The 21,867-nt window shown below is 40.4% G+C and overlaps 2 protein-coding genes across 2 annotated transcripts in view; one reads left to right on the top strand and one right to left on the bottom strand.

The window, feature by feature from the left end:
* Positions 1-454: 454 nt before the first annotated feature.
* On the bottom strand, positions 455-12,925 carry LOC107551962 (general transcription factor IIF subunit 2-like). Its single transcript, XM_016233769.1, has 8 exons — positions 12,707-12,925; positions 11,671-11,744; positions 11,569-11,587; positions 11,371-11,404; positions 2,578-2,659; positions 2,395-2,494; positions 2,126-2,269; positions 455-1,062 (listed from the first exon to the last, which is right to left on the bottom strand). Exons 1-8 carry the CDS (start codon positions 12,773-12,775, stop codon positions 928-930), a joined length of 657 nt encoding a protein of 218 aa, XP_016089255.1. The 5' UTR covers positions 12,776-12,925; the 3' UTR covers positions 455-927.
* Positions 12,926-15,425: 2,500 nt separating this feature from the next.
* Positions 15,426-21,867, top strand: part of tsc22d1 (TSC22 domain family, member 1) — a 64,862-nt gene continuing 58,420 nt past the window's right edge. Inside the window, exon 1 of the mRNA XM_016233790.1 lies at positions 15,426-18,532. Within this exon, the coding sequence (XP_016089276.1) occupies positions 15,996-18,532 (2,537 nt within the window). The 5' untranslated portion in view covers positions 15,426-15,995. The remainder of the gene's footprint in view (positions 18,533-21,867) is intronic.

The following is a 21,867-nucleotide window of genomic DNA, read 5'->3' as shown; positions in this document are numbered from 1 at the left end:
TTGTATTATATGTAACTTAATATTAAAATATGTATTGGGGGTGGTGAAAAATATATTTTTATAATAGCAGAGGAAACATCTCTGCAGATATGGTGGGCGGCACCTACCCAGAACAAAAATAATATTTTGCTTTTAAAAAATTTTTTTATATCACCACACCAACCCCTAAATAAAAATGATAATTAATTACATTTATATAGTGGTTTTCTAGGCACGCGAAGTGCTTTACATGGTCTGGGGTATCTCCTCATCCACCACCAGTATTTCTACAAATCTCTACAAATAAAAAAAGTTTTATACATTATGAAGGTATTTATTGTGTTGCCTTCATTCAAATTTAAACTGAAAAACAAACTACAGTGACGAGTAAACACTGTAGAGAACCATATTAAATACAGAAGCACTAAAATGCATTACAGTAGTGAATTTTGGGAGAAATTGTGATTATGTAACAATCCAGAAATCCTTGTTGGTCCAAAAAAATATGCATCATCTTGCAATGCAAATTTTGTTTTAATTTAGTTTTGTGGTAAAGTGTGACCCGCAAGTGATCTTAAGCAATTTACTCTTGCCCAGCAGGACAGATGTGTTTATATGCACTAACGGTTACTGACGAGAGTTATGAAACTGTTAAACTAATAGAAAGTCCAAAGGGTGTTTTCATTAATGTTATTAATGTGCTTCTGTAACCATAAACACAAGTGCTCTCAACTCAGAAGGCTGTAAGAGTCTTATGCAAATTACAGTATTCATTTCATAATGCTCTTAGAGAAAGCGAGTTATGTAACCCAAGAAAAAAAGGTTTATCTTGATTTCTTTTATACCGACATTCGTTCCACCTGGGAGTGAACAAGGTCCAAAACAAATCTGGCACAAAAATAAACAGTTACATGAAAGCAAAACCAACCCAGGCTTATGTAAACCGGATTACTCTATTTTTTCCTCCTCATCCTCCTGTCCTTCCTCATAGTGGCGATACTCTGGCTTCAGCTCCCAGGTGCTCTTATGAGGCCCTCGGGAATTATACACTCCGATCTCCCTAAGAATCTCCTTCAGGTAAATCTAGAGGAAGAGCAGATCGACAGGGTGAACACATGCTGCCAAGATATGATCATACATCATCCAACTCTTAACAACTTTGTGAAAAAGTGCTAAATTCTTTATTTAGCCTCACTTAGTGTAATCTATGCACTAAATGGCAAGACTACCGTGGGAAGTAACAATTATCTTAGTTCTGTTTAGTTTATTTTCAGTTATGACTCATGTAACTTCAATCACATTTATATTTCTCCAATCCTTCAGGGAGACTGAGGCAGCAGTCAAGTGGCAATTATTCATAGGATCATCAAGAGCTCACATAACTATGAAAATATAATCAACACCAAACCCATGCAGAATATCTGCGAGTTCTTGTAACTTGGTTTAATCTCTCTCATGTATAACTTATGATAAAACAACTGAAAAGATTCATTCAAAATAGCCATTAACAGAGCAAACATCAGTTTTGATGAACCCTTGCGTAAAAGGGTGCACTCGAAGTTTTTTTTTTTCTAAATTGCAACCTCATCATTCAAATGTGTAATTAAATATATATTTAAATACATGACAAAGTTTCAAAATAGATGACATTAAAATATATTTTTGTTTAATATAATAGCATGGCAATACACTGTATTTTAAAGTGGGTCAAATAAAGCACCCTGAAGTTCAGCTAATATGAACAAACTATAATACACATTCATTTAATTACAAATAACGGTCACAATTTATTTTAAGTTCTCGCCATTAACAAACCATTAACTATGACTTTTGCCTCAAACTCCTCATTTTATGCTTATTAATAGTTAGTGAGGTAGTTAAGTTTAGGATTAGGGATCTAGAATATGGTCATGTGGAATATATGCTTTATAAGAACTAATAAACAGCCAATATATTAATAATGTGCATGCTAATAAGCAACCAGTTAATAGTGAGAACTGGTTCTTATACTGAAGTGTTACACAAGTACTCTTTTTAAAAGTGTACTAAAGTGTACTTTTTTTCACGAGGGGATCGAGGCACAAGCTCTCGTTTATATAATGGCACAGTGTTTTCACGTTCAACTGCCTTGAGCTGGACAACTTACCACCGGTTGCTTCGTAATGTCCACCAGGTCTCTGATGTTGTAGTACTGGTGTTTCTCAAAGGCAGAGAAGAGCATTTCCAGAACCTTCTGCTTGTCAGCTCTTGCACGCTTGCCTTCCTCTTTCTTTCTCTTCTCATATTCCACCTGAACAGAAGCATAAGCAAACCAGAGCATTCATTCATTTGCTCACATTATTATATCCCTCTCTCTCTCTCTCTCTCTCTCTCTCTCACACACACACACACACACACACACACACACGCACTTACATTATGGCTGTGGTTGGACACAGGTTTGTAATTTGTTGTGATAGCTTTCTCAAGCTTCTGGGAAAAACGAAGAGGTTTGGTGGATTCTTCAATCTGGAGCCTGTGAATAAAGCACACATCTCTAGAAGGTCAGATCAAATGCCTTGGACAAGATTGAAGTATTGTGATCAAGCTTTGACTTACTTCTTTAGTTTCATGTAGCTCTCACTGACTGCAGGTCTACACTCAGCTCGCTGCACAACCATGCCTTCAAGAGCCAGCTTGTCTTAAAAACAAAAGACATTCTGCTTTATACATTTCCGAGATGGGACAATCTAATAATCTATCATTATTTACACACTAGGTAAGGTATTATCATTAATTTCTTGATTAATTATTCCCTTTTCAAAAGTAATGGATTAACCTAAAACGAAAATTTGATGAAAATGACCTCTCCAAGATATAGATGAGTTTGTTTCTTCATCAGAACAGATTTGGAGAAATTTAGCATCACATCACTTGCTCACCAGTGGATGCTCTGCAGAGAATGGGTGCCGTCAGAATGAGAGTCCAAACAGCTGATAAAAACATCACAATAATCCACACAACTCCAGTCCATCAATTCTTTTCACTTCACAACATCTTGTGAAGTGAAAAGCTGTGTGTTTGGAATAAATCCATAATCAGATTTATAACTTTAAACAGATGCTTCCGGCTAAAATACGAGTCCTCAATCCATAATATTGCTTTCTCCAATGAAAACGTCATCTTGTCTGAATCAGGACAGAAATATGCACAGATCAAGCAATGTTTACTAACGAAAACAGTTCAAAATAGTTCCAAACAAATATGCCTGTGGATTTTGATGAGAGAGGAAAACAGAGGATGGACTTTTTCACTGGAGAAAGCATTATTATGGATTATGGACAAACAGCACCCATTTAAATTTAAAACGCCTTAATGATGGATTTGCTTATTAAAACACACAGCTTTTGGCTTCACAAGACATTAACTGATATTCTGGAGTAATGTGTTTTCCTTGTGGATTATTGTGATGTGTTTATCAGCTGTTTGGACGCTCATTCTGACGGCACCCATTCACTGCAGAGGATCCACTGGCGAGCAAGTGATGTAATGCTAAATTTCTCCAAATCTGTTCTGAAGAATAAACTCATCTACATCTTGGATGGCCTGAGTGGGAGTACATTTTCAGCAAATTAAAATTTTAGGTGAACTATTCATTTAACATTGCATAGCCATGTTCAAACACCATGTGTCATGCATTACACACTCACACAAACCATAAGCAAACCTAATTAAAAATATCTGAATTTTGCAAGCAACTACTGGCTTCGCATTGTACTAAAACATTAACATACTTCAACAGCAAGCACTCTCTAATAAAGCGTTGGCACGAAGCCCCTCTTTCAAGGTGACAATTGAAATATTGTGATTCAACCCGGTGGTTTTTATGGCGCTATTCTGAAGTGTTTGACTCTTGTATGGTCAACCAGCCATGAGTGATGATTTTAATCAAACCCCAATGAGCCTCCCTCCTGCGGAACGGCATTGTGCTGCGCCGCTCTCGTTTGATGGCGCGTCATGAAGTCGGCCTAATGGTTTAGCTTGCTTCTGTTGATTGTATTAATTGTACCGCGGTGCCTGTAAAACCTTGTGGTTATTGTCCCAGAGGCCTTTTAAAAGGGCAGAAATATTTCACTCACAAAATCCATCAGAGCGGCACTAATGCGCACAATTATTGGCAATCATTGCCAGATGAGTGTTAGAGCACTTGTTGGAGTAACTCCATAAAAACGCCCACTTGTGTTTCACAACTTCAACAAAGCATCCATTTTCCTCGCAATTACCCGGAGGCTATGAAGAGGGGTCAGGGCAAACCGAGACCTCGGGGTTCGCATCTCCTCTGCACCGTCCCTCCCCGAACGTCACGTGACTCGCGCATCTTACGAGGTCGGTAACGTTACATAAGTGTTTCCACACAGGATTCGTATTTAAATCAGCCGGAGATGCATTAATGCTGGCTCTGAATGGAGTAGGACTGCGTCTGGGGGTGGCGCGAGTTGCTCAAACTGATGGTGGGCAGCAGATCCGATGCGGAGATGATAGCGAGGTTACGGGGGTCGGCCTTCCACCTCCTCACAAGATCCCACCAGTTTGACTTCCTCAGAGACGAGTGCAATAACATCCCCGGCCCTCAGCAGGACACAGCCTCTCTACCTCCACTCACTCACACACACACCCACCTGCAGGCAGAGCTTCAATCCCCACAGTCTCTTCATCAGCGCACAACGGCAGAGAAAGAAGCCTTTTCAGCGCCTCAAGGTCTCTTAAACTCAGCGCTCACCCCGGCGCCTGTTGATTTTGATCATTTCCAAAAGCGTCTAGTATTGCACACTGCATTTTATGAGACCACTGCATTTAATTTATGCTTTTCAATTAAGATTTTTCATTAGCTGACAGAGTATCAACCTCGTTCCTTTCAGCACTGAAATATGTGAAGGGCCATAACACCGAGAAGATTTGCCAGAGCACAATAACAGTTGTAGCCTAATCTTTTTAAAGGACTCTGAGGGAGTAGATATTTTTGGGATAAGATGTGACAGTAAAATAATAATAAGACTCTTAATCATATGCCTCAGAGGCTTTTTAAATCATGTCTGTGGCACAATTTCTCTCCGCTCTAACTCTGCCGGCTTCATTTCAACATCTGTTTTGAAATCCCGTGCACTTGGTAATTTAGTGTCTGCAAACACTACGCAAATATAGCAAAGGTACTGCCAGTTTCACATACAATAGCATGTTCGGCAGCCCCAAGTGCATTTAGACACTTAATTAAAAATGCATGAATTCATTGCATTAGTTATAAAAGCTTCTAAATTGGTCTCGAGGTGATTCTTAGGGCTAATATCATTCCGAAGTGCGCATTCTGTGAGGGCAGATGGTTTGAAGCAAATGCTCTTATGGGTGCAGGGCATCACTGTCTCATATGTGGCCATTTGAACAGCCATACGTAACTGCCACTTTATTCTGAATCAGAATGTTTCCATGACAACAACATAAAAGCTAAATTCATACTTAAGAAAATTCAGCTGCTAAGACTGAGGGAGAAAACAAACAAACATAGAGAATGTATAAATGTGAAAGGAATATTTTACAGTGGTTCAATTCCAAGGTAACATAAAAAAAAACAACTCCGGAGGACTAGATTATAAATGATAAAATGAGTCATTCATCCATTCCTGAAGAGATTCATTTGCTCACTTTCTTTCGGGACTCAAGCCATGTCCCTTTCCTGTGGTTTTCTTCACGAGTGCAAAAAATGCAGTTTGCTATTGGCTTTTAGTGGACATACTTTATGACAAAGTAACCTCAGGGTAGTTTATAATATCTATTATGAACATGCTACCATTTGAAAACCAGTTTTACACTATATTTTAGCTTCTGTTTGAACTGTATTATAATACTGTTCAAACTGAAGCTAAAAATATTTTTAAAATTGCATGTCTAAAACATATAGACATGTAGCCAAAAAAATAATAATTGGTGGCTACAAATTAATAATTTGTTCCCACAACTTAAGTTGTTCCCAAGTTTTAGGTAAATTGTACTACTGTTTTGTTCCCTCTTTTGTAGTCATGATTGAACTAAAATGAGGGATCGAATTAGTACAAAGCGGTCATGATTAACATAAGGGAACAAATTAAAAAAATGTGACCAATTGTGGGAATAAATTCTTAATTCATGGTCAGAAATTCTCAGAATGAACTATTTTTTTCTTTTGCATGACATATTCCGTATGGTATATCTATAATTTAAAGCAAGTTTTTCATGAAAAAGTGTTCTTGAGCTATCATCCTTTAAAATAATCGCCACCCGGTTTGCTTTTCTGTTTTGTAATGCATAACCCAATTGTCCAAATAGTTTTTTGGCCATTGTAGTTTCATGAATATGCAAAACTGATAATGAATCTGGCCACAAAGCACAGCATTTGCTCCACTTTGTCTCTGTTCATTGTCTCTGCATTTGTCAAGCCATATATTATTCTGCACAGTTAATCTAATATCTCCCATCCATGTGCTCTGATCTACATTTGCCTGCTTGAGCATCTGCCACTGATGGACTAAAATCAATCTGGGCCTCTTCAAGTTGAACAAACAAGTGCACTAATTAAAACAAAAAAAGATAGATGAGAAAAAGCAGGTCAGCCACCCACTATTTTCTCGGGCATATTTAAACCCTGTTTGCAATTAAAATGCAGATGAATAAACCCAGTAATCACATGATGATTAAACCATGACCGAGCCTTTGCCTATAACAACTATAATCAGTCATATATGACCATAATAAACTGTCACTGCATCTGTAATCAGATGGCTATGTGCATGGGCGGCACAGTCAGGGCCGGATTTACGCATAGGCATTCTAGGCATGTGCTTGCTCGTTCAGGGGGGCCCCAAACATAATGAAGAGATATATAATATTTTTGTTATACTATGGGCTATCTACAACAGTAAAAGAATTAAAACCCCAGAAGACATTGAGCAAATAAGTATAACAAACAATAGGGTAAAAATGACAAACTATTTCCATGTCTTCAACCTTTTTTATGTACAGAAATCACGCTTTCTTTCTCCCGTTCTCTCACAGACGTACACACAGACACAGTACAGACAGACATGTACTCGCGCACACATGCGGAGACGCGGACAGAAACTTGTTGTCAGCGCTGCGGCTGTCCTGCAAATTTATCAATAAAATAGTTTCGCAGCTGAAAAGCTACATGACATTTCTCAGTAGTGAGGTTCTTGAAGCAGTTCAACTTAAAGATTCGCTATTAGTAGACGCTGCTGCTGAGAGACGCACAGACGCAAGTGTTCACATGTGCTTAATCTCTCTCTCTCTCTAATAACTGCTTTAGACTGCATTAATAACTGTGTTAGCCTGCATATCAATGGCTCGAGCCTCTGTTATTAGCTCTAAAATGATGTTTTGGAATTTGCAACGGAAGGTTTGGTATGATGTGCGTAAAAAATTAGCAAGTTCAACACACGAGATTTCAGGACGGAAACATGTCAAATGTCTTGAAGCAAATCATCTGAACAATTGATGTGTGATTGTGACTCCAGGCTGTTCAAATTATTAGAGAAATAATGCACTCCCGAAGTGGTTATGTGGCCACGTCGCCGCGCCTATTAATGGAACGTCTTTCTCAGTTCTCAAACTAATTAAGAACTACAATCGATTTTTATTGACTGAACGCAAGCACTTATTGCGATAGAAAACACTGTAACGGTTTCCACTGATTAAGAAATATTTTTGTTTGCTTGGGTGGTAATATTAGGCCTATTATATTAATAGGGAAGGGGGGCCCAAAAAATCGTTTTGCCTATGTCACGAAAAGAGGTAAATCCGGCCCTGGGCACGGTTTAAAAACAGTCATGAGGAAAGTGGCGCAGGGTTGCACAGACGTACCGTTTGTGACGTCACAAATCCAAGACACTACAGGCAAAATTTTTCAATTTTGAGATTATTCTGCTTCTATAGCATATCTTCTTTCAGACTAGTGGAGAGAAAACCTGGCTTTACCCAACGTTCAGATTTCTGTCCTTCAAATATTCAAATTATCACATATTTAATTAGATAATGCCTCATTTGCATATTTAAACATTACATTTCAGAAAAATTGTAATACAAAAATGTTTGCAATTCTTAATACAATCAAATTTTTTCACCTGGGTTGTCTTGCTTTAAATAATTGAATACAATCTTGTACTGAAAAAAAAAGAAAGAAAAAAAGAAAAAAAAGAAAAAGGCTTGTGACATTAACTAATCCAGAGATCTAGTTAGCTATAATGATTTGACAACCCATAGACTATGCCATTGTTCAAAACTCATCAATAGCAAGTAAAACTCAAGTGATTTAATAAATCAAAATACCAGCTGCCATAGTAAATATGACAGAAGCAAGGACTAATTTGCTTCCAAAATGTAAATTATGCGATATTTTTAAATATTCCTTCAGTGAAAAAGTGAGAAGTATATGTGAAAACATCCAATTTAATCCATCTGATGAATATGTAAAGCCCCAGCACTCAAACAGTGAATTAGCCTCTACCCCGTCTCAGCTGCTGATGATGTACACGCAACAAATGCGTCCTCAACCGAAAACCTGTTCTGGAATACTCTACGCTAACTGCTTCTATGTGACACACTCCGACGGACAGCCTTGAGAAACGAGAGAGAGATGAGGTGTACTGTGCTGTGGGGTTTTGTTTAGTTTGTGTTTGTAGTCGTCTTCTGTTTACAGATGAAGAGCAACAGTTTGTAGTGTACATGGTGATGATAATGAATCTGAATTGCAGAGTACTGTGGAATCTAAAGGCGGAGTGCAATGATCATTACATTTGTGAGCAAGTTTTGTGATTTCTGGTAATGTGAACATGTAGTGAACAACAGGTTGTAATTTGGAGTCTGTGAATGTTTTGCACAATAAAGCCACATTATAATTTATTCAAAACACTGTTGAAATGTTTCTAAATGAGACTGTGGATCATCTTCTAGGTGACAATCTACATTGACAAACACAGCATATGGTTTAGTCTGTGAACTGTGGAATGTACGGTGGGCTGTATAAATAGAGCTACATTTATTTTTTTCTTATTTGCTGTGGAGTCGGCTTGTAAGAGAGATACTCTCTGCTAAATTGTAAGTTTGCAATATTATGCAGCAAAATGTGACCTAAAATTAAATTTCCTCCAGCATTGATCCAAATTCGAATGGGTTTGATCATTTTTAGAGCACGTGGCATACATACATCTACCACAGATATTCTTGCATGTGTGCACTGATTCATAAACAACATCTGGTGTATTACCAGAAAACTAGACATGCTCATTTAGCTCAGTAACAAACAAAAAAAATCTTGCCAACTTAAAAAAATTTAAAGTGCAGGAAAATTAGTCAGAGCCAGGAGCTCAGCTACCGTGGGAAAATATCAAGTTCAAAATAGATCAAGCACACTGTGAATTTTGCAACAAAACATTCAGCGCAGTCAAGAGTGCAGAGTAATTATAAAAAAACAGCTCTGCTCGACAGTTACAGTCTAAGTCGACCGTTTCAAAGAAAGGCAAAGGCAGACATATGGTTACACTCACTTTGGATTAGCCGACATCTCCACACACTAGTATCCATCTGTTTCCATCAAATCTGTCATGCACTCTCATGCAATCTCCCACTAAAATGAGTCTCCAGCACATTTCTGACATGGGACAAAAAAAAATGAAACCCCTTCCATTTTTCCACGGTTTGTCGTGTGGACATCAAAACAGGGTCCTTTTTAATTGCAGATATCAGTCATTCATATTTGATGAGACACGGCAGGGATTATTAGCCGTCGTCACCGGCTGATGTGTTTCTAAACCGCTGCCAGCAGGGGACTGGAGACCTGCGGGAGGGTGCTGGTAAGCAGGAGCATTTATTTCACATGGAAGAAATCCATTAACAGCTGAAATATTCATGGATTAGTCTCACATCCAATTGTTGCCAGGCAAATGAGACTCCTACATAACAAAAAAGAAGCCAAAGATTCTAATCATGTGCTCCCAAGGAGGCATGACTAATGGCTCTCTCTCAATTTGATCAAAATTAATGATCAGGCGAACATGTGACTTTAAGGACTTGTATGCCTTTAAGAGACCAATTTCTCAACTGCACAGAGAGAAAACGGAGCGAGACCGAAGAATAAAATTCCTGCTAATGTACTTTTCAAAGTGTGAGTATGAATAGAGGCACACCACCATGTTGGAACAATGTGAAATGGGCAACAGTCAAGGCCATCTGTAAAAGAAGAGCATGACTGCAACAAATCAAAGTTTCATAAAGAGTTGGAAGAAGAAAAATGCAAGAAACAAAGCCTGCATATTTTCATGCTAACTTCTGATATTCAACAAGTTATTAAACCAAACAAAATATTCTGCATGCGTTTCTGCGCGGATTTTTATTTATTATGTTCTTTATAATGTTATTAAATATTTTTTAAACAAAACAACAAATAAATATGTGGTAAAATGATTATTTTCAACCCTCATTCTGACCCTCTCTCTAAAATGGCCTGTTTTAAGGGGCGGGTCCTTTAAGGCTTATCAGTAATCCGCCACTGTTATGATTGGCTAACGTCATTGCATAGGAAACCGTATCAACGCCCCCTCGCTATTGCATTTGAGTGTTTTGACAACATGATCAAAATAAAACATCTTTGTCACTTCCAGACAAAGCATTATGAAATCATTTACTTACGGTTTGTGATGCAGCTGCAGTCAGATCTAGTTCCGCTTCATCTTTCAACAAATGTTTCTTTGTGAACTCTCCATGACACTGTACCTCGTTTACAAAACAAAATGCTCCAATCAATCCCCTGACACGATCCGGGGTGCCATTAAAAAATAAACTATCCACTTGTTCATTATGCTGGGAACATTCTGATATCTGTACAAAGACGCGAACAAGCCGTTTAAAACAAACGCGTCAAAGCGAACGTTCTTTTTCTCTATTGACGACAGACTCGAGTTTTTGTACTTTGTCAGAAAGCTAATGTGCATCTGTATACTGTATCCAGTGTAGACAAGATAATGGCAGTGATTGTAGTTTCTATTTGCTTTTGACGCGACACTCGCATTTAGCGTTATCAAGTGCCAGCCATTATGCGGCTGAACACCAGTGGGCGGGGCCTATGGTGAGAAGATGACTATTCGTTGATGTTTTGCTCTGGAGGCGTGTTTATGCAAATGTTTGTGCTCAGGTGACGTCACATTGCACCTCGGATCCAAAACAAACCGTTTTTTGAGCTTAATGAAATAAACACGCTTTTTTATATAATGAGGAGGACGTTTTAAGCTCTAAAACTTGCAGGATGTTTTAATGGAACAAAGACCTCTTAAATGCCAAAAGATCAAGGCAAATTTGATAACTCATGTCATGAATCGGTCAGCTCCTCGTTCAGACTGAAAGACACCTGAGGAAACCATCAATCAGCCTCTACGTAAGCAATAGTACATCACACGCTCCCTCTCCACAGCCCAGGGTCAGATCATAGTAATTATGCAAATCAGCACTGACATCTTAATAAAAGATGAGGAGCAAATAGTGCAGGTCGTTAAAAACACGAATAAAACTTACCGCCGTCTTCCCTTGAGCTCTAGAAGAGAGATTAAAAAGTATGAGTGGAAAGATTTCATACAAAAATGTCAATTTCGAATGAGGTTTAAAATTAGATCATACTTCCCAATTTTAAGTTTGCCCACTTCTCCTCGCCCAGATGCTTTTGCCCACTGCTGAGAAAGATATTTGGGAACCTACGGAAAAGTGAATAAGACTACATTTAGTTATCGGTCCCTGTTGGTTTCCTAAAAAAAGTACACCGCTCATATTTGTCCGAGTATAACTGGATAATTTCATATTTCCATAATTCAACCGCATGTTTATATTTTCTGAAGCAAATGTGATATTGTGTGAGGTTGCCATGTGCAGTTGCTAAGGTGGTTCTTAGAATTTCTATGGTTTTCTGGGTTGTTGCTAGCTGGTCACTTACTAGCCTTAGCGAAGAAGATAAAAAAATTGTAATAATTTTAAAGACCCCAAAGCCTCAACGATTCTGGTCCTTGGATACAGATTGGGTCCATCTTTCTGATCATCATCACATGTCTATTTAAAATTTCTCCCAATTTGAGATAAAGGAGATCCAAGTTATACCACCATTCATTTATACAATTAGACAAGAGCTACAGTGGTCAAATCACTGTTTAAATCTGTGTAAAGAATTTACAAAACATCATTTTGGGGGAAAAAGAAAGAAGGTTCATGCTGGTCCTTTTGCTGGTTTAAGCTGGTCCTTTGCTGGTTCATGCTGGTCCTTTGCTGGTTCATGCTGGTCCTTTGCCAGCACAAATCCCAGCGTCAAAACATACCTAACCAGCATATGCTGGTTTTTTCAACAGGGATAACTTTTTAAAGCTACATTTAAAGTTTTAACTGATGATCATGTTTCCTTTTAATCTTGCGGTTTACATCTCACTTATACTAGCTACTAAGTTCGACAATGGGGCAGGTTTTAACAACAGAGCACGGGATACGTTGTAGATTTCCAATTAACTTCAGTACTTTTGTAGCACAAAATAAAACAAAAAACTTGAAACCGTTGAACCACCCTCTATTATTCACCTCAACTGTACAAAGAGATATTTTACCTCCACAGTTTAATTCTCCAGACTAGTTTGTTTAAAGGATCAGCACCAATGCTGAGTGATAAACCACCAACCTTCACCAGCCAGACTCCCGTGTTTTGTTTGGCTCTAGTTAAATCGACGTCTTGGCCTTTGTCTGACATGACTGGAGGGCTTTGTGTAAAGAACACAAAAAGCTTTTACTGAACTACAGTAAAAATCAACTTGGTTATTGAAAGGCAAATCGCACTATATGTAGTCAACGTGAACAATTCAGCTCATGGTGAACCTGTTGGTCATCGGAGAGACTTTAATATCTTTTTACCCCCATCTAGTGGCCATGTGAAGAAATTAGATTCGCTTTGCATGTACGAAGATACGTTTTTGAGTAGGATTTTATTTTTTTAATTGAAATCAAAATTTAAATGTAATAAAAACACATTTGGACTCATTTAACTCTGTTTGAGTTTTCCAAGCAAGCAATATGCTATTGGCCTACGTTTTTATGATAACCACAAAATCAAAAAAAAAATAAAAATCAACATTCACATTCTGATATTCATCCTCATTGACAAAGCTACTCTGGATTATACCTATACTACATCATTAATTCAGCAGAAATCTAAACTTTCCTGAATGGCTAAATCCAAACTGTCTCAAGAAAATCTCAAGAAGCCGCCACTAGATGAAGCTGTTTGACCCTCTTTTGTTTCCACAGTCCTCAAAACTAGAGCCTGTTTCCAAAGGCCTGAGATCAACACAGCTAAACTGAATTTAGCATTTATAAAACCATTCAAATTGCAAGTGAAGTGTTAATAGGGACTAGATTTGTATTACCTCATATCACTTCAATCTATCAAAAAAAGTTTATTTATACTAATAATAGTTAGATAAAATAGCCTATATAAACTGAAGAAACGCTTGAAGCCCTATCCAACGTTATATAATTATTTCACCCGATGGTCAAAGAGGCTCTAAAATCTATCTGGTTTCACGTTTGACTCAGATGGTTTACACAAAGTACATCTTTCATAGACCAAAATGCTTTCCTTTCACCACATGTTCATATTTCACGTGAATTCAAACCTTTTCTGAACAAGTAGCTTTGCGAAGATTATTCACATAATATTACAGAGTGCTGAAATGAAGGGAGCGCCGTCCTTGCTGTCACTGTCAAGGACATCATATCATGAGGTAGAGGATTCTGGAACAAGCTGCGTTCGTTGGCAGACTCAACATCATTACAAGTGAAGTTGGGAATGAAACAATGTGAATAAATGATACACAGAAAAAACATGTTTGAATATCCTGCCATGTTACCCAGCAGGCCTGACAAGAGAGGAATTTATCAAGTTTGCGAGCAAAAACGGATAATGTCGTTTAATGCCTCTAATCACTTACCTTGCCTATTCACGTGTCCTATAAATAAACCGGCGCAAGTTAGTAAACTTGTAAAACCTGCTTTAGTATGTGCACAGTTATCAGTAATTTTCCATGCAGTTAAGAAGTTACTTAGATGATCGTTTTCATAATTGCTTTATTTGCTTGTTTTGCTTCTAGCTTAAACGGCCTGTTGTTTGAGACTTCTTCTAGACACAGCTTCCTGGGCCTCAAACAGTACCGGTTTAAAGTAAAACACATGAATAGACATAATTCCTTATGAAAATTAACCATGGTTTTACCACAAATGAAGCCAAACATGCCCAGTAGCTGTGGTGGCAAATCTTGAGTGTTATATACATATCTGGTGTTCATACTTTTGAGAATGTATCTTCTTCCACACAACAAAGATGCTATTCTCACTGTCACAGCTGAAAGCTAAATATAGTTGGATCAGCGCACATGAGACACATTCCTTGTTGTATTTTTATAACCTAGCTTTCAACGTCTGAAATAAAACACCGGTTTTATACCGGTGTATAATAATAATCAAAATTATACCGGTTTAAAGTAAAACACATGAATAGACATAATTCCTTATGAAAATTAACCATGGTTTTACCACAAATGAAGCCAAACATCCATGGTTACTATAGTTAAACCATGGTAACCACAAATTAACCATGGTTTTGCTAATCATAGAAAAACATATAAATAAAAAACATGGCTACTACAATTTTACTACAATAAAACCATGGTTAATTTTCGTAAGGGATGTATTCTGTGTAAAATGTAGGATGTATTCTGTCTGCTGGAGCTAGAGCTTTATCTAGTCCCCAAACTAGACACGAGGTGAGCAACAAACAGCGTTTGTGAAATAACTGTGTCAGTGTGGATGTGTTTGGTTGTTCTTTTCTGTCTGTGGAAATATCTGGCTCCTCTTTCAGACTAGCTGCTTTGTAAAAACAGAACAAATCTCTGGACTATGTTGACAGCATTGTTGTCAGTGTCTGTTTACATCTTGTTGATGTAGCTGCCCTGTATAGGGAAAAACATACAGTAGCATCCAACCTAAAATACAGGTATTTGCTAAATCTTTCACAGGTTTAAACTGTTTATTTCCGAGCTCGGCATCAATGAAATACACATCTTTTTCCTCATAAACAATTTTTTTGCCTTATTGCACCACGAAATCCATGCCCTTCCTTCAATGTCAAATAATAATAACCACAGCGGACAAAATATGTTATTCTGAGTGTTTGCTGCCACTGTTACAGAAGGCTATAATAAGAAACATCCCTCACCAACACAGTTGGCTGTACTCGGCTGCGCTCGTGTGTTCTCGGAACTCTTCGCCAGCCGGCCGTCTCTAGGAAGCCCCGCCCTCCGCCGATCCTCGCCAGACTCGCTGGGCTTTATGTCTGGCCGCTGTGGAGGGGAACTGCCATGCGCGGTCGCCATGTTATCGCGCTCTCCTCCTCCTTTCTGGGACTCGTCACGGGCTGATAGCACGAGCACAGGCTACATTACAAGGAGGAGGCAGCTGGTGAATAGGAGCAGAGTGCGAGAGAGACTAACACAGGACTAAAACAAAAGAAAGCACGGGATGGAATAAAGCAGGACAGCGCTGAGTCGCTCGGTTTCTCTCTGTCATCTGACGCCGGCTGAAGCACTTTGTTTCGTGTGATTTCGTGCTCTGGTGACTGCGATACAACAATTGAAAATGCGCCTGGCAGTTTGAACTGTGATGGGAGAGACTGTGTCGTTGTAAGTGTGGATATATCGTTCGCCTCGGCTGTCTGTGTCGACGCCCTCACGCTTAAACGTGTGTGCTGAATGGTTTTGCGAGGATATACGCTTGAAAACAACAGCTGAAGCGAATCCGTGTCAGCTAGCTCGCTAGCGAGTGTTACCTAGCATCGGCGTTAGCCTGCTCCTCATGGTGGACATTTAAACGCACCTCAAGTGGAATTATCCTGGCAGTTACTGGAAAGTGTTGGTTTTATGTGGAAATTACTTGAGCGGCTTCAAGTTGCTTCCCAAAAAGAGCTTGTTCACTTGAGCTGCGTTTATAACTTTGTTGGAGACAATCCTCTAGAAATGAATCACCACGACCGATCCGGGGACTCCGGCAGCGCCCGAAAAATGGGTTATCCCATGAGTTTACCCAAACGGGAGGGCAGCAGCTTGGTATGTGGCTCCTCCACATTGACAACTTCTGGAAGCACCAGTCTTAATAGCAACGACTTGATGCTGGGGGATGATTATTCATCTCCGGTGCTGATTCAGTCTCAAACGCCGGCTGCATCCTCGCTCGGGCCCCAGAACCCTCCTCAGAGCCTGAATATCCTTGTGCAGGCCACCCTGTTACCCCAAACTCTGCCCACCACAGTAGCTCAGATGAAGAAGAAGAGTGGCTTTCAGATCACCAGCGTTACTCCCGCTCAGACATCTGTCAGCACCAACAACAGCATTACAGAGGACACTGAGAGCTGTGATGATTTGGACGAGTCCCACACCGAAGACCTGTCGTCCTCCGAGATCATGGATGTGTCTCTTTCACGGGCCAACAATGTGGGGGGACCGGAAAGGAGCTCCTCGGAGGAGACGCTAAATAACTTCCATGAGGTGGAGACCCCGGGAGCAGTGTCGCCCAACCAGCCTCCCATTCTCACCCAAGCACACATGCATGGCACTATGGTTAACGGTACTGTGCACCATCATCACCATAATCCTGCTTCCTCTGGAAAAGCCCATCCTGCTGGGGGGATGCAGATTGGGATATCTTTGGGTGCCGTGGTCACGTCTGCGGTGACCTCAAGTTCTGCTTGCACAGGCCAGAAAATGCCTTCAAATGTGGTAGGATTGAGTGAGAGTGCCTCTGTTGGCACAACCGCTGTCAAGCCTTTGGCCACTGTCGCCTCAGGAACTGGAATGATCTCTGTGACTTCAGGTGCCACAGTTAGTACTGGTAAACCTATAACAAATAACGTTTCTATGTTAAATTCTGCCAGTGTGCCTGTTGTGGGTGGCAAGAGTACCCATAGTAGCAGTGTAAACTACTCCCCTACTTTGAATAGTATTAGTAACCAAATTGTAAACTTGACACACAATCCTAGTGGAATTATTGGCATGGGCATCACCACCGTTTCTGGTGGTGTTGCTTCAACAGGTGGAGGGCAGGTGGGCCCAGCTGTCATGGGCCAGCACGTAATGCCTGGTCCCTCTGTCCCGCCGATGAACACTCAGCCTCAGCAGGCCCAAGTGCCTACTCCAGCCACCACCAGCTCTCGTTTCAGAGTGGTAAAATTGGACTCTACCTCTGAGCCTTTTAAGAAGGGTCGGTGGACTTGCACCGAGTATTACGACAAGGAGGCCCCGAACGCAGTGTCCTCTGAAAACGCCCCCAGCACCCGGACAGTGGAAAGCATCCGCCAGTTTGTGCCTGAGAGTGTGGCGTGCCCGGACCGAGAGAGTGTCAGCAGCGCGGCTAGCCATTATACCGAAAGCCTGGGCAGCGGAGATACGGGCGGCCCCTATTTGACCTTCCAGCAGCCCGCTGCTCAGAAGCACGACTACTCATCTACTCATAACGTGTCTCAGATGCAACCCCAAGACTTAGTTCACATGCATCTTAAGACTAATGCGGTTGCTCCGAGCATTCAGCCGCCGGCTGCCATGGGAGGACTGCAGACCACAATCGGGCATTCGACTGCAGCTGTGCCCGCTCATATGCCTAAACTGACATACGCCCAGGCAGCACAATCCTCCCCTGCTCAAGCCCTGCCTGTGGTGACCCAGCAGCAGATGGGCTACCTGCCAACACAGCAGCCGGCTGCACCGACCCAGGTAGCGCTGGCACACATTAACCCCTTAAGCCAAGGAGGCAGCTTGCCACCTGACTTCACTCAACCGAAGCAGATCATCAACACTGTGCCACCTGGGTCAACACAAACACTTCCCCACCTGTCTGCCCCCATCACTCCGATGGCGGGGAATGGTCAGCTGATTGCAGCTTCGCAGCAGCCCGTGGGGACTGTGCCACCCCCTGCTGCTCAACCCCCTCCGCAAGGGCTCCTACAGCCACAACAGTCACCCGCCCCGCAGATGGTCCAGCAGGTGCAGCCCGCCGGTGCAGGTCTCATACAGCAGACCCAGGGGCAGCAGCTTGCCCCTCAGCCCTCCATGGAGCAGCAGCAGTCGCAGCTCAGCAGTCAAGGCCGCGGCACCCAGTTCGTTCCAGCCTTGACCTCCTCAAACGTGCCTCCGAACCTCCAGAGTGAGTCCAGTTTGATCCAGAATGGCTCGAAGGAGCCCGGGCCTGCGGTGAGCACCCTGCTCTCTGTGATGCCCACCCTGCAGGAGGATACCCAGCTCCTGTTACAGCACCCGGCTTTGCTCATGCAACCCAAGCCCGCCGGTGCTGAAGTTTCCTCCCAGGTCGGCACGGCCCGTGGTCCTGAAGGAAGCGGTGGAGTCAATGCCTTAACTGCCTCGGCCAGCCTGCTGAAGAGCTTACCTGTGGATGGAGAAGAGGATGGGTAAGTTTCACAAAAAAAAAATTCAGTGCATTGTCTGTTTACTGTTTCCAATTCATTTGCTTTTGTAATTACAGCTTGAATAGCTTCATTAAAAATTACACATGCAGGCAGTGGGTGATCAGTGGTATGGCTTGATGTAGTGCTATAAACATAAATGGTGCTGTGCATTAAATATCACAGCAGGCCGGTTACAGAAGGAGGCCTATAGGCTTCTACAGCATAGCTAGAAGTGTTTTCTTCATATAACACAAAACTGCAGACTACTAGACTGTTGTACTGTGGTATTATAGACAGAAATGTAAATGCTTTGCTCTGCAAAGCATCCCGGCCTGCATTTAAAGACCCCATAAAGAGCCAGTAGACTTTTGTTTGCTTCACATCCACAAACATGATTTTTTTCACCCCCCTAGCTGTTGCTTGTGGTATTAATGGGGGGCTTTGTTACTCTAAAGAACATTTAATTGGACAAAAAAATTGAGTGCAGGATGAGTCAACATTATTTTTAGTAGATTTAGTAAGAACTTTTGGATGTTTTATATGTGTATACTAGCATTTAGGTGGCATCTGAGCTAACATTTTATCGACTAAAAGCTGGATATGTAAGAAAAAATAGGCATTTTGCGACTATTTATCTTGCGGCAGGCACTTTTTTTTTTTTTTTTTTAAATGTTATCATTTGTGACATGTTTGCTTAGCTGTAACTATTAAGGGCAAAAGAGATCACTGGAGTGCATCTGTTTAAGCTCTTTGGTTGTTTATAATTATTGCAGATACAGCACTATACTCTTTTAGTAGATGCGAGCTGATTAACATACCTGAAAATATTTTCTCATTCTGTTGATAGTCTTTCCAAGTTTTTTAAAGACTCAGAAGCTGTAGCTTCGGTGTAGTCCATTTTTCACAGTTTTCTCCTGGCAAGGCCGAGAATGTAACCTAATGATTGCTTACATACTGCTAAACATTCTGCTAATACTGTGACATATGTTTGAATTTGTCTTGAGCTGTTCAGAAGAAACGGGCGTGTGTGTTTATGCTGTACAATGTTTATGAGTTGTTCATAAATGAAGTTTCCTGTGCTTGACAGAGCTTGTCTAACAAATGTCCAAGGGATGACGGAGTGCTCTGTAATCTGACACTCCTTAATGAAACCGACAGTTTTGTCACAGTGCACACACATCATTGTGGCACTGCTTGTTTCTCTCAGGTGTTAGTCATAATCTTACTTAGTTATTTGTCTGGCTTTACTATATAACAATATCACAGATCAGACTGAGACCCTCTGTTCTGTTCAGATCTATGTTTTAGACAAAGTAAAATGTAGTCTTCCCAAAACATCAGACCCTTATTAGGATGAATATCACAGTTGTATTACACTTGATGACCTTATAAATTCTTGGTCAGCACTAACTGTCAGCCACAGCTAGATAGTCCTCTGTATACCTGCAATATCTGGACGATATATCTGTGTTAGTGATGTAGCTTTCAGTCTTTTGGCGAGATTCAGTGTAGGCTATATTTTGAAATTTATGTATTTGCTCTCGAATAGTATAGGCTCTTTTCTATCAGAGCATCATCACTTTAACAAACTCTTTTTTCCCCCAGGTTGATTCCCTAAAACAAAATGCACAACATGAACATTTTATAAGCTCTTAACATTAAGTCAATGCACTCATGCTCACAAGTTAAATGTTGGGGATGAATTGTGAAAATAGTGTAATGAAACACTCTTCAGGGAACTTATTGACCAAATCTATGCGTGTTTAACTCCTCATATCCGCAATGTCACTCTTTGTATGACCAGGAGACCGTCATCCTGAACAGTCAATGTATTGCCCAGGTAGCCAGGAACAAGATCACTGTTATATTGAACTTGGCATGTTGACAGCTTGAGGCTTTTTTGATGTTTGGTCATGTGATTTGAAGTAACGTGGAACACTAAAACTTCTATTGGATTCAGATCTATCTTTCAAGGCTTGTTATCCTTGTGAGATCTGTTTTGTTGTGTGGATCATGGCTGTCCTTTTTGACTGGTGCCATTATTTTTGGTGTGATTGTGTTTGGGTGACGGACAGTAGGACTACCTCGAGAGCCAGCCATTTCAAATATAACACAGACATTCGCTCCTCAGTGAGCAAACAATCCAATTTCAACCGGTTTTATTTCTTTGTTGTGAAAGGCTATCAGTTGGTGCTGTTTTGGTGTAGAGCGTGAGGCCACTTATACAGGATGAGATCATTCAGTTTTCTCCCATTTTGCTCTTGCTCAATAGCAGATTAAGTCGGCACAAATTATTTTAATCCGTTTTTTTTTGCCATTCTTAGGTCACAGTGTTGACTAGCAGCCTCGTAGAGAAAGATTATCATCTCACATTTGCTTTTTTTCAATGTAATCTGCTCTTGGCAATGATAAAAGCCACACATGGGAGTCTCAATGAATCACTCATTGTGTAGAGATAAAGTAGATTATCTCTCCAATTAACGACCCTGTGGAGTGGGAGAGGAGAGGAAATGCTTTCACTCGTCCAGATCGGGCCAGAGCAGATAACATGGCAGAACTTAAAGCGGCAGTACATGTGTGCTTTCTCTCTGGGTCCCTCAGTGAGAATCGTTTTCATTGCTCTCCCTGTCTCTCTTACATGGATAAATTTAGCCAGAAATGAAAATTATCGTTATGTACGCATCGTTTTATATGCTTTATTTTTTTTTTAAAGAGATGTTAGCCATAATGTAAGAGTTGCTCTTTTTCATTAATTGTTGATGGTACTGTCAAGCTCCAAAAAGGAAAAAAAGCATCATAAAAGTGTTAATTTGGTGCTGTGGTCCTTCTTCTGAAGCCATACAATAACTATATTTGAAGAACAGACTGAAATTTTTTACCTTTTTAGACTTTTACCGAAATACTCGTGAGAACATATGATATTTGCCCTCAGTGACGCCACACCTTGGGATGAGTTGCACATTACAAATGAATGGCTAGTTTTTGTTAAGTTTAAAAAAAATTTTAGGGCCCTATGAAATCCTTTTTTCCCTAAAATTTGTTTTCAGTTTTAATTTTTTGGATTCTGTCTTAAAGGGCTAGTTCACCCAAAAATGAAAATTAGGCTGTTTTACTCACCCCGAGGCATCCTAGGTGTATATGACTTTCTTCTTTCAGATGAATCCAGTCGGAGTTATATTAAAAATTGTCCTGGCTACTCCAAGCTCTATCATTGCAGTCAGCAGGTGTTGCATTGCTTCAGTCCAAAAGAAGTTAAATAAAAAGTGCCCATCTATAAAAATAAGTGTCTCACATGGCTCTGGCCGGGTGAACAAAGGCCTCCTGTAGCGAATCAATGC

This window comes from Sinocyclocheilus grahami, unplaced genomic scaffold (genome assembly GCF_001515645.1).
Source record: "Sinocyclocheilus grahami isolate Dianchi unplaced genomic scaffold, SAMN03320097.WGS_v1.1 scaffold439.1, whole genome shotgun sequence".
Taxonomy (NCBI): Eukaryota; Metazoa; Chordata; class Actinopteri; order Cypriniformes; family Cyprinidae; genus Sinocyclocheilus; species Sinocyclocheilus grahami.
Note: the sequence above shows the minus strand (reverse complement) of the source record. Positions and strands in the feature narration are given on the sequence as shown.

Coding starts and splice junctions, on each gene's coding strand:
- LOC107551962 (XM_016233769.1), bottom strand. CDS start 12,775: ATGTCAGACAAAGGCCAAGACGTCGATTTAACTAGAGCCAAACAAAAC. Junction 11,745..12,706: donor CGGGAGTCTGGCTGGTGAAG/GTTGGTGGTTTA, acceptor ACTTTTCCGTAG/GTTCCCAAATATCTTTCTCA. Junction 1,063..2,125: donor ACATTACGAAGCAACCGGTG/GTAAGTTGTCCA, acceptor CTCTTCCTCTAG/ATTTACCTGAAGGAGATTCT.